The sequence below is a fragment of the Coregonus clupeaformis genome, chromosome 9 (assembly GCF_020615455.1).
Source record: "Coregonus clupeaformis isolate EN_2021a chromosome 9, ASM2061545v1, whole genome shotgun sequence".
NCBI classification, from domain to species: domain Eukaryota; kingdom Metazoa; phylum Chordata; class Actinopteri; order Salmoniformes; family Salmonidae; genus Coregonus; species Coregonus clupeaformis.
The window spans coordinates 34,515,840-34,529,341 of NC_059200.1; the positions used below are offsets into that span (position 1 = coordinate 34,515,840).

The window sequence follows — 13,502 nt, forward strand, 5'->3', positions numbered from 1 at the left end:
TCCCAGACCTGCTGTTTTAAACTCTAATGATCGGCTATGAAAAGCCAACTGAGATTTATTCCTGATTATTATTTGACCATGCTTGTCACTTATGAACATTTTTGAACATCTTGGCATGGTTCTGTTATAATCTCCACCCGGCACAGCCAGAAGAGGACTGGCCACCCCTCATAGCCTGGTTCCTCTCTAGGTTTCTTCCTAGGTTTTGCCTTCCTAGGGAGTTTTTCCTAGCCACCGTGCTTCTACACCTGCATTACTAGCTGTTTGGGGTTTTAGGCTGGGTTTCTGTACAGCACTTCGAGATATTAGCTGATGTAAGAAGGGCTATATAAAATAAAATTGATTGAAAATTGATTGATAGCTTACCCGTAGCATTGCCTCCTGGCAGTGTTCTGGTCATAGCTTACCCGTAGCATTGCCTCCTGCGCGCTTGGCTCTCCGCTCGCTGCCCCGGGGGACAAACACTCTGATTCAGGCCAGCTGGGAGGGCAGCCATATTGGACGGGGCTTCACAACATGTTATTGAACGCAAGGACGATTGGGAACTTCGGAAGCTGTTGTTGCCTGTTGGTTTGTTGTACTGTAGCTGTGTATATGCTGAGTTGACAGAGGAGAGTAGTTTGTTTGTGGTTTTGGTATATTAAACAGATTTTTCAATTATGTAAAGCATGGCACTCATTCCTAGGAAGAATTGTCTCATACATACATGTCTTCAACAAAGATGTCACGACTATGTTATTACACACAGTGTTGGTCCTTAAAACCAATCTGGATTTTGGAGGAAACACCACTGTATGTTACTACTAGATATTGAAACATTGATTGGATGGTATATCTGCTATCACAAAGCAGATGTCCATGCCATCCCTCCTATTGCCACCGGAGGTCAGTCAGTCACCCTAGAGGCAGTCTGAGTCAGTCTGTGACTGGAGGTGGATAGGCAGCTGATATCTGTCTTTATTTACCAGCCTGCCTGCAGAGCCTCAGGGAAAGAGAGGGGGAAAGAGATAAAGGGAGGGAAGGAGAGAGAAAGCTGGAGGAGCAACAGAGAGTGAGAAAGAGGGAGAGAGAAAATCCAAGCATGGCAAGGGTGAGCTTCTTTTGTTGAATGCGCATCATGAGTCAACTCTTTCTATAGTATAGTACTGTTTGTAAGTCGCGAGACAGCTGGACCTTGGATCCCTATGATAGTTACGTTCAACTTTCAACCGTCTTATCAGTCACATTACTACAAGATGGAGGCAGTTTATGTTGCAAAGCGTGCAGATTATATACTCCTAAGCAAATAGAAACACTTTTTTTGACAGTGTATTAGTGTAGTCTGGGTCTCTATGTTAGGCATCACACAAGTTAAGATTTGTTCCTCAGCGGACTAGATGATTAGTTGATAATGACAGAATTGTTTTGTCAAACTACTCTGCTGGGAATGGCTTTGTTTTAGCAGTTTCCCCCATCTTCATTAAAGTGCGCTAAAATATTTATACCTCTTCTTCCTCCAAACTCCTTAAGTAAAGCCTAGTGTTTTATATTATTATATTATTCAAAATGGATTTCTTAACACACAGTTTAGCCTGAAGGCATCTTATGTCGATTTGTATTGGTAGGATCAGTTGTGTTAGATCAGAAATTAGTTGTTTTACTCATGTTCATCGTTAATTCGTAAATACATTCAAAGATTAAGGATATTTTGCTTTCTGGTTGACTGTGGAGAATTGAAACTATCACAGTCTGTTCATGACCTTTCTTCTGATATAAAACATTTGGGCTATACACACGCGCATGCAGTCAAACACACATATCGCCCCACTGGGCTTTACCTCCGCATCAGGTGACAAATACCATAGCTTGGGCAGCTATTCAGGCACATGATCTTGAATGAACACTGCAACGAGCACAGCACAGTGCCAAGTGGTATCCTCGGGTCAAAGTACGCCCCTCGCTGGTCGTGCACCAACCTTTTAGTACATATTAATACCAACTGCCTATGGACTCCTTAATACAGAGAGAGGTCTCCAACAAAATACCAGATACACAGTGGTGAAATGTTGATATTAGGCTCACAACATTGAAGAAGGGCCTTCTTAAGTGGATGAAGCTTATTTATCAGTCTTTAATGGTAATGCGCTCCCTTTCTCGCTCTCTCTCACACTCACACAAACACGTGGTTACTCATCCTCTCTGCTTACTCTCGCACTCTCTCTCTAAAAGTGTTGTGTGGCCTCTCTTCCCAGGTTGGCTTCTTTCCCAGTGAGTGTGTGGAGCTGATAAACGACAAGGTTCCGCAGTCCGTCACCAACTCGGTGCCAAAACCAGGTACTGTACTTCCTCTCTAACAACCACAGTGAGGTGTCCTTGAATCTCCTAATGTTCGTTTCCACTGGGTGCTATGCTGTTTTTGGTGATGTGTGGATAAAGTGTCAAGTATACCTTATCAAAAATGTGCAGTTGTTGTTGTGGCTTTGACATTATTAACTATGAACGACTAACTAGATATCTCTATTTCTGCTAGCAGGAAGCAATTGGTTATAGAAAATGTGTACCGTGTATATCAACATGATAGAGTATGATAATGTCTGGTGAGATGGGGGTGGATTCCCAACAATGATCTCATCTGTAAGTGTGTGGTGTGATGATGTGGTGGATGGGATGTGTGGTGTGTCATGGTGACCAAACTGCAGCAGGTGCTAGTGCCACTCTGTGGAGGAGTAAGGGTAATGCTCTACACAAGTGTATGTCTGTCTCAGGCAAGCTGAGGCTAAAGCACCTACCATTCCACCTGGGGGAAAACCAATCATGTCATTGCAAAGACCAAACAGCAGAGACCACCGAATGAGTGAAGTCACGACCAACCCAAACGTTTAACTGGCCTTTTCAAACTTATTTCAGGACTGGCTCCACCATACAATAGGGTGAATCCAAAAGGAAAGTTTAGTGATGGCAAAGGCCTAGGGATTGATTGAAGAGACTTGTGTATTCAACACAACGCTAGACTGCAAAATAAAAACATAGTGTATTCGGAAAGTATTCAGACCCCTTGACTTTTTCCACATTTTGTTACGTTACAGCCTTCTTCTAAAATGAGTTACATTCTTTTTTTCCCTCATCAATCTACACACAATACCCAATAATGACAACACGAAAACAGGTTTTTAGAAATGTTTCAAATTTATATATATATTTTTAAAAAAATACATTTTTTACATAAGTATTCAGACCTTTTGCTATGGGACTCGAAATTGAGCTCAGGTGCATCCTGTTTTCATTGATCATTCTTGAGATGTTTCTACAACTTGATTGGAGTCCACCTGTGGTAAATTCAATTGATTGGACATGATTTCGAAAGGCGCACACCTGTCTATATAAGGTCCCACAGTTGACAGTGCATGTCAGAGCAAAAACCAAGCCATGAGGTCGAAGGAATTGTCCGCAGAGCTCCGAGACAGAATTGTGTCGAGGCACAGATCTGGGGAAGGGTACCAAAAAATTTCTGCAGCATTGAAGGTCCCCAAGAACACAGTGACCTCCATCATTCTTAAATGGAAGAAGTTTGGAACCACCAAGACTCTTCCTAGAGCTGACCACCCGGCTAAACTGAGCAGTTCGGGAGAAGGGCCTTGGTCAGGGAGGTGACAAAGAACCCGATGGTCACTCTGACAGAGCTCCAGAGTTCCTCTGTGGAGATGGGTGAACCTTCCAGAAGGACAACCATCTCTGCAGCACTCCACCAATCAGGCCTTTATGGTAGAGTGGCCAGATGGAAGACACTCCTCAGTAAAAGGCACATGACATCCCACTTGGAGTTTGCCAAAAGGCACCTAAAGGACTCTGACCATAAGAAACAAGATTCTCTTGTCTGATGAAACCAAGATTGAACTCTTTGGCCTGAATGCCAAGCGTGGAGAAAACCTGGCACCATCCCTACGGTGAAGCATGGTGGTGGCAGCATCATGCTGTGGGGATGTTTTTCAGCAGCAGGGACTGGGAGACTAGTCAGGATCAAGTAAAGATGAACAGAGCAAAGTGCAGAGAGATTCTTGATGAAAACCTGCTCCAGAGCGCTCAGGATCTAAGACTGGGGCGAAGGTTCACCTTCCAACAGGACAACGACCCTAAGCACACAGCCAATACAAGGCAGGAGTGGCTTCGGGACAAGTCTCTGAATGTCCTTGAGAGGCCGGACTTGAACCCGATCTAACATCTCTGGAGAGACCTGAAAATAGCTGTGCATCGACGCTCCCCATCCAACCTGATAGAGCTTGAGAGGATCTGCAGAGAAGAATGGGAGAAACTCCCCAAATACAGGTGTGCCAAGCTTGTAGCGTCATTGTGGTCCTCTGTAGCTCAATTGGTAGAGCATGGCACTTGTAACGCCAGGGTAGTGGGTTCGATCCCCGGGACCACCCATACGTAAAAATGTATGCACACATGACTGTAAGTCGCTTTGGATAAAAGCGTCTGCTAAATGGCATATTATTATTATTAATATACCCAAGAAGACTCAAGGCTGTAATCGCTGCTAAAAGTGCTTCAACAAAGTAAAGGGTCTGAATACTTATGTAAGTGTAATATTTCTGTTTTTTTTATAAATGTGTTAACATTTCTAAAAACCTGTTTTTGCTTCATCATTATGGGGTATTGTGTGTAGATTGATGAGGGGAAAAAACAACAATTTAATCAGTCTTAGAATAAGGCTGTAACGTAATAAAATGTGGAAAAAGTGAAGGGGTCTGAATACTTTCCGAATGCACTGTAACTCCTAGATAATTATATTGATATCTTTGCTCGAATGTGATGTTACCGTATTGGTACGATATGTGTCCAATGTGAATTCCACTACTGGAACACAACATAAAAATGAAATCCATAGTTACCACGCTCTTGAATAACCACTTAAACTTGTCTCATGTCTCTGTTTGTACAATTTCAATACTAATCCAATGCAAACACATATTGCTGATCTATAGCTAGCCAAAGCAAACAGATAAGCCACCTCAGTGCCCAAAAACAAACATAGCCATTCAACACGCGAGTGTACCATAAAGCCCTATTACAATCAGAAAGTACAGCCACAACATTCCAATATCACTGGCCACTTTAAGAAATGGAACACTAGTCACTTTAATAATGTTAACATATCTTGCACTACTCATCTCATATGTATATTCTGTATTCTATAATATTCAACTGTATCTTAGTCCATGCCGCTCTGTCATTGCTTGTCCATATATGTATATATTCTTCAATTCCATTCCTTGCTTAGATTTGTGTGTATTGGGTATATGTTGTGAAATTGTTCGATATTACTGCACTGTCGGAGCTAGAAGCACAAGCATTTCGCTACTCCCGCAATAACATCTGCTAAACACGCGTATGTGACAAATAAAATGTGATTTGATAGGCGTAGTAGAAACTCTGTCATGCTTGGACTGACACCCTCTAACACAGGTAATGCTCTTAGATTATTATAGATGGATCGTGAAAAGTGCAGCTTATGTCATGTTTTTTTTAATGTTTTTGTTTTCTTTGTTATTTTTGTCATGTCCCTGCCCATCTTCCAAAAACATCTGAAACCTCTTCAAAGAATATCTTAAATAACACATCTGTCTTATTCCCCCCCATTGTCTTTTTCTACTAGCACTAACTTTGCTGAGAACTTATTTATCGAGGACAAATGTACTTACTATGACTGTGAAATGTGGTTGTCTCACCTAGTTATCTTAATATGAATGCACTGACTGTAAGGCTCTCTGGAAAAAAGCGTCTGCTAAATGACTAAAATGTAAATGTAATGCCAAGCCCTTTCCATGGCATCCTGTCCTATACTATATCCTGAAATGGTATCCTATTCCCTATATAAAATGCACTACTTTTGGCCAAAGCTTCATTAGCTCTGGCCCAAAGTAGTGCACTATATAGGGAATAAGGTCCCATTTGGGACACAGCCCCATGTAATAATAATAATAATAATAATAATAATAATAATATGCCATTTAGCAGACGCTTTTATCCAAAGCGACTTACAGTCATGCGTGCATACATATTTTTTTTGTGTATGGGTGGTCCCGGGGATCGAACCCACTACCTTGGCGTTACAAGCGCCGTGCTCTACAAGCGCCGTGTACTCGCTCGATCAGCCAAAGGCACGTTTAGCCTAATTTCAATCAGCCTTGAAAAATAACTTTCAATCCAAGGGGTGAATCACCCAATGACTGTGTCAGAACCATCTAAGTGGCTTTGGGGTGGGGTGCCGGGTAGGAGCTGAACCATGCAAGGCCTGCTGGGAATGATGTCAAGGCAGAGGGAACAGGGAAGTGATGACATGGCAAAAAAAATACACACCCCACAAGATCCGCAATGAGGAATAGCATCATCAAAACTATGCAGTCTCAGGTTTTGTTAGGGGTTAAGGCCCAATGTTATCTGGTACACAAACGTTAAAGCCAATGTTTCCAAGCATATTAGATGGTGTTTTGTCAATATGAAAATAATGCATCATACTGTCTGTCATACTGTCACACATGGTGTCCTGAATGCACACAAAGAAGGCACACTGTGGAAATTACTCATTTGCTTGCCCAACCCTTTTGCTTTTAGGTGATCTCCTCTCTTTGGGTTGCCATGTTGGTCACAAACCTGACCATTTGCATGTCGTTTTTTTTGCACGGCTTCACTCTGCTCCATGAATGTTTAATCTTGTTGTTTATTTCACTGTCATCCCCTCTGCCACCCCACCCCAGCATCCCCCTGCTCGGGTCTGCGGCCTGCCTCCTGGAGTCTCTTCCCGCCCTGTGCGTGCTGGTATACACCCCCCTCTCCCATCCCCCTCACTCACACAAGACCCGTTCAAGGCATCCTTCATTCTTTCCTTCCTTGAAGTAATCAATGATAAAAAATGACTGGACAGGTAAAAGCCATGTGATGGAGCCATTGCATTCACCTCTCCAATTATGTCTAATCAGTGATTAGAGGAAGGTAGGAAGGATGCACTTTTAAAGAATTTGAACAAGGCCACACTTTCCTTACCTACATTGTTTCCTCCTTTCACACCTGGTTGTCAAATTCAATTTGTTCATTACAACACTTAATGCTACTTTTTACTGCCTGACACCAATTTTGACAGTGAAAATGATTGTATTTGCTGCCATTTCTTTCAATGGCACCTCTACAAAGTTTAAGGATTCACTGCCCAATTATGTATTATGAAAGTGTCAGATGCCAAGCTATCTGACTGAGTGACCGTCTCGAAACAGAAAAAAATATGTTGTTCCTGCCATGTTCCTCCTCTAACAGAACCGTTCTCTCCTTCTCCGTTCCCCCGCTCCTACCTTCCTCTCCTTCCCGTCCATCCGTCTGTGCGCCTGCATGCAGATTTGGAGATGGAGAGTGTAAAGCAGGACAGTGCATGGGTGGCCGACCCATTAAACCACTACAGCCTGAGCTCAGGTAGACCCGTGTGTCCATCCATATATGTGCCATAACCACCTCAGTGCTAACCCTCTACTAACGCACACAGCACGCCACTGAGGCACTCTGTCTGTCAGTCTGTTCACTAAGTCTCTACAATACCAATGCACTAGGACTAGAGTCCTTAGTTAATTATTAGTTAGATACTCATCATTCTTAATTCTTAGTGCATTGGTATTGTATATTTCAGGAGCCTTCTCTTTGGTGCATGGGGACTCACTTGAACTGCTAAATCCACTCACTCTCTAACCTGAACACTGTTGTCGGAGCGAAACGTATCCACCTTTATCAGATTCACTTGCACTAGACTTGATTAGCTTTGTTATTTACCTTTTTCATTTCAGGTTTATCAGGATTCCTTTTTGAACCGTTCTCTGTATATGCAAATGACTGGACTACAAATATTATCCTGCTGCTTTTTTCTTCAGACCTCTTGAATGTCCCCCTATCTGTTTCCCAGTCAGCTGTAGTTGTCTACTGTTTGGTTTAACTTGAAATACTTTTGGCTGTGGCTGGGGTCTAGACTGGCTTGATTTATTCAAGTCCCCCCTTTAAAGCGGGGGCTATAAAATTATCCTTTGGCACATTGTCCTACAACAGCAAGAAGCACAGTCTTCTCTATGGTGACTGAAATTGCTACATTCCTAACAGGGGAACCCTGGCGTGTTCAAACGTACACTGACCAGCTCCCCTGCATGGAAAATGGCCTCTGTCCTTTTAGCAAGCTAACTGGGTTGACATTTCTACCTCTGTAATTTCAGAGTGAGCAGATTGAAATAACTCCTTTGCAGTTGGCTGCACCTCTATATCGAGATGCCTTTGAAATTGTCGATCTGAGTTACTGTGGAAAACGTTCGCATTTTTAACTTGAGTTTAAAAGGACATCTGCAAACTGTCTCACTTGGATGAAGGATTACAATGTAACTGAACCTAGAGTCCTTTTGTGTTACTTTCTTGACGTCTGATCTACACATTTAAACACTGAATTCCGAGCTACAGTGTGATCAGCTCTGCTCCTTTCTCCAGCTTGGCTGCTCCAGTAGGGCAGGTGTTTGTCCAGATGTTCTGACCCCGCTACTCTTTCCATCCCCTACTTCCTCCGTTGGCTGGAGCTGGCTTCCTGTCTGGGAACCAGTCTAGTGACTTGGGCAACTGTGAGGAGCGCAAACGAGCCAAGACAGCTGGATGTGTCTATGAGAAAAACAAAGTGAGAGATAGAAGGAAGGAGAGAGAAAATATGTGAAGGAGGCAGTAAGATTTGTCCAGCTTCTCCCCATGGGATTTTGGTCGACACGTCCTGGGCCGTGAAACTATGTTAGGCACAGAGATTGTATCAGAAACTTAAGCCCTCATTCTCTTTGATGCGGGATGAGGGTGCTCTCACCTACAATGACCCCTTGGGTTGTGTTTTTGGTGTGCACACAACGTGTGCATAGTACACTAAGGTGAATACAAAGGCAATGGTTTGTTTCATTTAGGCTACTTTTAGGAGTGGTTGTTTGAGAGTAACCAAAAATTATCAAGGCGTTTCCCTTGTCAGTTAATTTGAGAACGTCAAACCACATTACACAGTTAATTCTTTGTCCGAGTGGAGATATTGAGAAAAGATTACCTGAGTCTAAAATGGAAGCTGTCTTCACCCTGCATGCATTGAATGTGTGTACAGTTCCACAAAATGGTGTGTGGTATATTCTACCACTAATTGCTTCTGTAGCATTGGTGCCCTGTAATATTGACAGATTTGTTGGTGCAGGAATATCAGTCCATCTTTTTCTGAGGTGGAATTTGCCCTTGCTTCTGAATCTGCCACTTCATAGTAAATAGAGGATGTCCTTGTTGTTTGGCCTCAAGACAACTCCAACCTTAATTTATAAGTTCAAGTTTTTACTTAGAATTTCAATCGCTCCTTGATCACATTACATAGGCACCTCAAACCAACTTCGGATTGTTCACAAGGTAGGGACACCCTTTGCTTTTCCCAACAAGCACTTTCACGATTTTATATAAATATTATATAAATATAAAAAGCTCTTCAACCACGTGACTTAGCAACCTAATTTCAACTGTCCATTATTACTTACATAGAGGCATGTTGTACAACCTTAGCTTTTCTCATAAAAGGATTCCTTAATGTTTTATATATACTGAACAAAAATATAAACGCAACATGTAAAGTGTTGGTTCCATGTTTCGTGAGCTGAAATAAAAGATCCCAGAAAATGTCCATACGCACAGAAAGCTTCTTTCTCTCAAATGTTGTGCACAAGTTTTGTTTACATCCCTGTTAGCAAGCATTTCTCCTTTGCCAAGAGAATCCATCCACCTGAAAGGTGTGGCATATCAAGAAGCTGATTAAACAGCATGATCATTGCACAGGTGCACCCTGTGCTGGGGACAATAAAAGGCCACTCTAAAATGTGCAGTTTTGTCACACAACACAATGCCACAGATGTCTCAAGTTTTGAGGGAGCATGCAATTGGCATGCTGACTGCAGGAATGTCCACCAGAGCTGTTGCCAGAGAACTGAATGTTCATTTCTCTACCATAAGCAGTCTCCAATATCTTTTAGAGAATTTGGCAGTACATCCAACCGGCCTCACAACCCCAAACAACGTGTTACCATGCCAGCCCAGGACCTCCACATCAGGCTTCTTCACCTGCAGGATCATCTGAGACCAGCTACCCCCGACAGCTGATGAAACTGTGGGTTTGCACAACTGAAGAATTTCTGCACAAATTGTCAGAAACCGTCTCAGGGAAGCTCATCTGCATACTTCTAACCGTCCTCACAACAGCATAACACATGTATGATATCATGAGGGCGAGCAGTTTGCTGTTGTCAATGTTGTGAACAGAGTGGCGGTGGGGTTATGGGATGGGCAGGCATAAGCTATTGACAACCTACACAATTGCATTTTATCGATGGTAATTTGAATGCACAAAAATACCATGATGACATCCTAAGGCCCATTGTGAGACCCATTTTTTTAAAGGTATCTGACCAACAGATGCATATCTGTATTTCCAGTCATGTGAAATCCATAGATTTCTTCCATAGCTAATTTATTTATTTTAATTGAGTGATTTCCTCATATGAACTGTAAAATCAATTAAGTTGTTGCGTTTATATTTTTGTTCAGTATAGCTCAAATCATTCGCGAGCTATGGATGTTTGTACGTCTGAATGTCTGGCGAATATCGAATCATTACCACGGTGAGAAACTTGATTTGAACACTTTTGTTCCAAGACAGTATATTCTTTCCTACCAAAATATGCCACTCTGAGGCTCAAGATGGATTCGATTTTTCTATTAACGTACATGTTTTAATGAGATGCTCAAATTTTAATTTACATGTACTTTTATGTGGTTCGGGTTGTTGTGGGTTCATGTTGAAACTTGATATGGTTGTTATCATCGAAGTTATATATATATATATTTACATAGCGAATGGCAAATTATTTAGTCATTTTTATTATACTGCAGACACCACGGCATTCATCTAATTTCAGCGTCATTAAACTATACAATGCTTGCGAGTGACATTTTCATATTCCTGCCTACTCCCATAAAGAGAGGAATGAATTACCCAATTTGAAACGGAATTGCGGTCGTATTCTACATAGATTGGCACAGCGTTCCCATGCGTTGTCTTGTGACTAGTTTGGTTGTAAACTGACACGGGAAGGGGCTGGTCATTAACTGAAAGAAAAAAAAGGAAAGAATTCTGTGAAGAAATGTAGCTTGCTTAGCAATTGACGAGCGAGGTGCACACTTATCCGAATTGTCTTTTGACTGCTATTCACTGTCCACGGGTACCCTACGTTTTGTGATTGAAGGTTTGTCGGCGGTGTCTTTTGAAGTAATTAGTCGTTAAACAAATAAGGAGTTGCAGTTACAGTATGAGTGTCTAAGGAAATGTCTACAGTTTACCTTGGATTCCCTATTTAAAGTCCCATCATAAAGTGAGAATCCCACTGCGTTTCGCAGGTAAGAATGTATTACGGTATGGGATTTAATTTGTTGTAGCCTAGTTGTGTGCACTTCAGTTGAATGGGTTGAAGCTGTCTTTCCTTGCCCCTTAATTATTTGGCACCTTTTCACAGCTCATTGATTGACAACCTGAAATTAGGTTGTCAATCAATGCGCTCGAGCCGTTTTGTTGATCTTCTCTGAAATTTGTAACAATGTAACACTCATGGGGCAGTCATTAAAGGGATACTTCGGGATTTTGGCCATTGAAGACCTTATCTACTTCCCCAGAGTCAGATGAACGGTTTCCATTAGTTACCACAGCCACAAAGTCGAAAATTGCTTTTCGGTCTTAAAGGTTAGCTGTGTGGTTAATGTTAATGTTAAAATCACATTTTAAAGACGAGAAATTGTAGGTGGGGTTTGACTTTGTGGCTGTGGTAACTAGTGGCCCGTTTGAAGGAAGTTGCAATTGCTGACTAACATTACATAGCTCTTGAAACTCAAATCAACCCTAACATTCCTTTGACAATTACCCTAAAATAAGTTAGTTGCTTCCTACCGAGTTTAATGAGGTACCAGCCATTGCCCAACTATGTCACAGGTTAGGTTGATAGTGCTTTCCCAGCTTATTACCTTCAGTGACTGAGCCAGTTGTGAGGGTCTGTTAACATTCAACAGCAGTTAGTTATGTGTCTAATAGGCAGACCTATTTCTATGATTCAGATTCCTTCAGAATTCTCTTATGCTCACAAAAACAGTATTGAATTTTTATTACCCCCTTTATTGTTGTGGCAATGACATCATATAATGACATGCTTTAAATTGATTCATAGCTTTGAGATACCACAGTGATCCTTTAGAGGTATATTTGGCTTTTCAGTTTGAATGTCCTCAACCTTATCTCGACAAAGGCTGAGATGGATGTCTTACAAATCAGTTTCATGTGGACTTGCTGAAAATATGACGTCAAAATGAACTCACTCTGGTCCCCCAAGACAAATATTGCTCTATTTATTAGTTGTCGTTAGACTGAAGGACCATTTGCATAGTTGTCCTGTGAGACCACACACTTGTGGCTGACGTCGTCCCTCTCTCCTCAGCCAGAACTCTCTTACTCCAATGGGGTATTCAGCTTTGAACAATCAGCCATTCTGGCCTGGCTATGACACACGCTCCAGCTCTCATAACAAAACAGAGGTCACTGTCTCCCAGGACCACGTTTAATAGGCAGATGCACGTCTACTGTTTGCTTGGGACACAAACTGGCTCCCATGGACACCATTGGCAATTAAAGATCTTTTTGGGCCACAGCTTGCATATAATTGGAGAATACTATTATACTGTGTTACTGTATTCATCTCTCAATGGTGTCATTTCTCAATATTCTATAGCAGTTGTCCCCATGGAGACCATAGGACCTGCCTTGGTGAAGAATGTAAACATTGGCTCAAGGCAGCACAATGCTCCCCCTCTATAAAAATGCTTGAGACTAAAGGTGTCTGTATGCTTCCAATCCAGAACAGTTTGGAACAGTTCTTGCATATATTATGACTACATTTTGTGATGTTTTTGTTCGTTCTGGTCTTTGGCAAGGTTTTTTCCCGCTGTTCGTGCATACTTAATTTTTTCTCAAGGCAAGCCGAAGTCGGTAGTCGAAGTCTACGCCCATTCGTCGGTGATCGGTCAACAGTAGGGATTTTTCATTGAAGTGTTTGTTGTCATTAAACGAGAGATGAATCGTTTTCATGCACAATTTTTCAATTGAGAAATACTTAGATGTAAAATTGTGAAAACGTCAAAATTAATGACTGATTTCTTGAGTTATCTTAGATTAATTCTGACTATTTTGAGGAAGTGTATACTGGCTACGGCGTCTCAAGATGGACAAACAGTACTATTGTCGCTTCTCATTTTTTAAACGAAGGTCTATTAAGGGAGTATGCGAGCACACTGGTTCGCGCCACCCGAATCGAAGTATGCGGAAGGCTTTAAGAGGGGCTGTTGTAAACTGGGGGATGGGGGGGTGTAATTGATTAGGTAACCGGAGCGTGAAGCCTGTTGAA

The 13,502-nt window shown here is 41.9% G+C and overlaps 1 protein-coding gene across 3 annotated transcripts in view; it reads left to right on the plus strand.

The window, feature by feature from the left end:
* Window positions 1-13,502, plus strand: part of LOC121573937 (rho GTPase-activating protein 32-like) — a 220,313-nt gene that overhangs the window by 168,277 nt on the left and 38,534 nt on the right. For 2 of the 3 annotated variants that reach the window (XM_045222570.1, XM_045222571.1), the window contains 3 exons: window positions 2,232-2,313; window positions 6,738-6,788; window positions 7,369-7,443. In XM_045222570.1, coding sequence (XP_045078505.1) covers window positions 2,232-2,313; window positions 6,738-6,788; window positions 7,369-7,443 — 208 coding nt within the window. Of the gene's footprint in view, window positions 1-2,231; window positions 2,314-6,737; window positions 6,789-7,368; window positions 7,444-11,226; window positions 11,455-13,502 lie in introns of those variants that run through there. The other variant, XM_045222572.1, reaches the window with a different exon arrangement.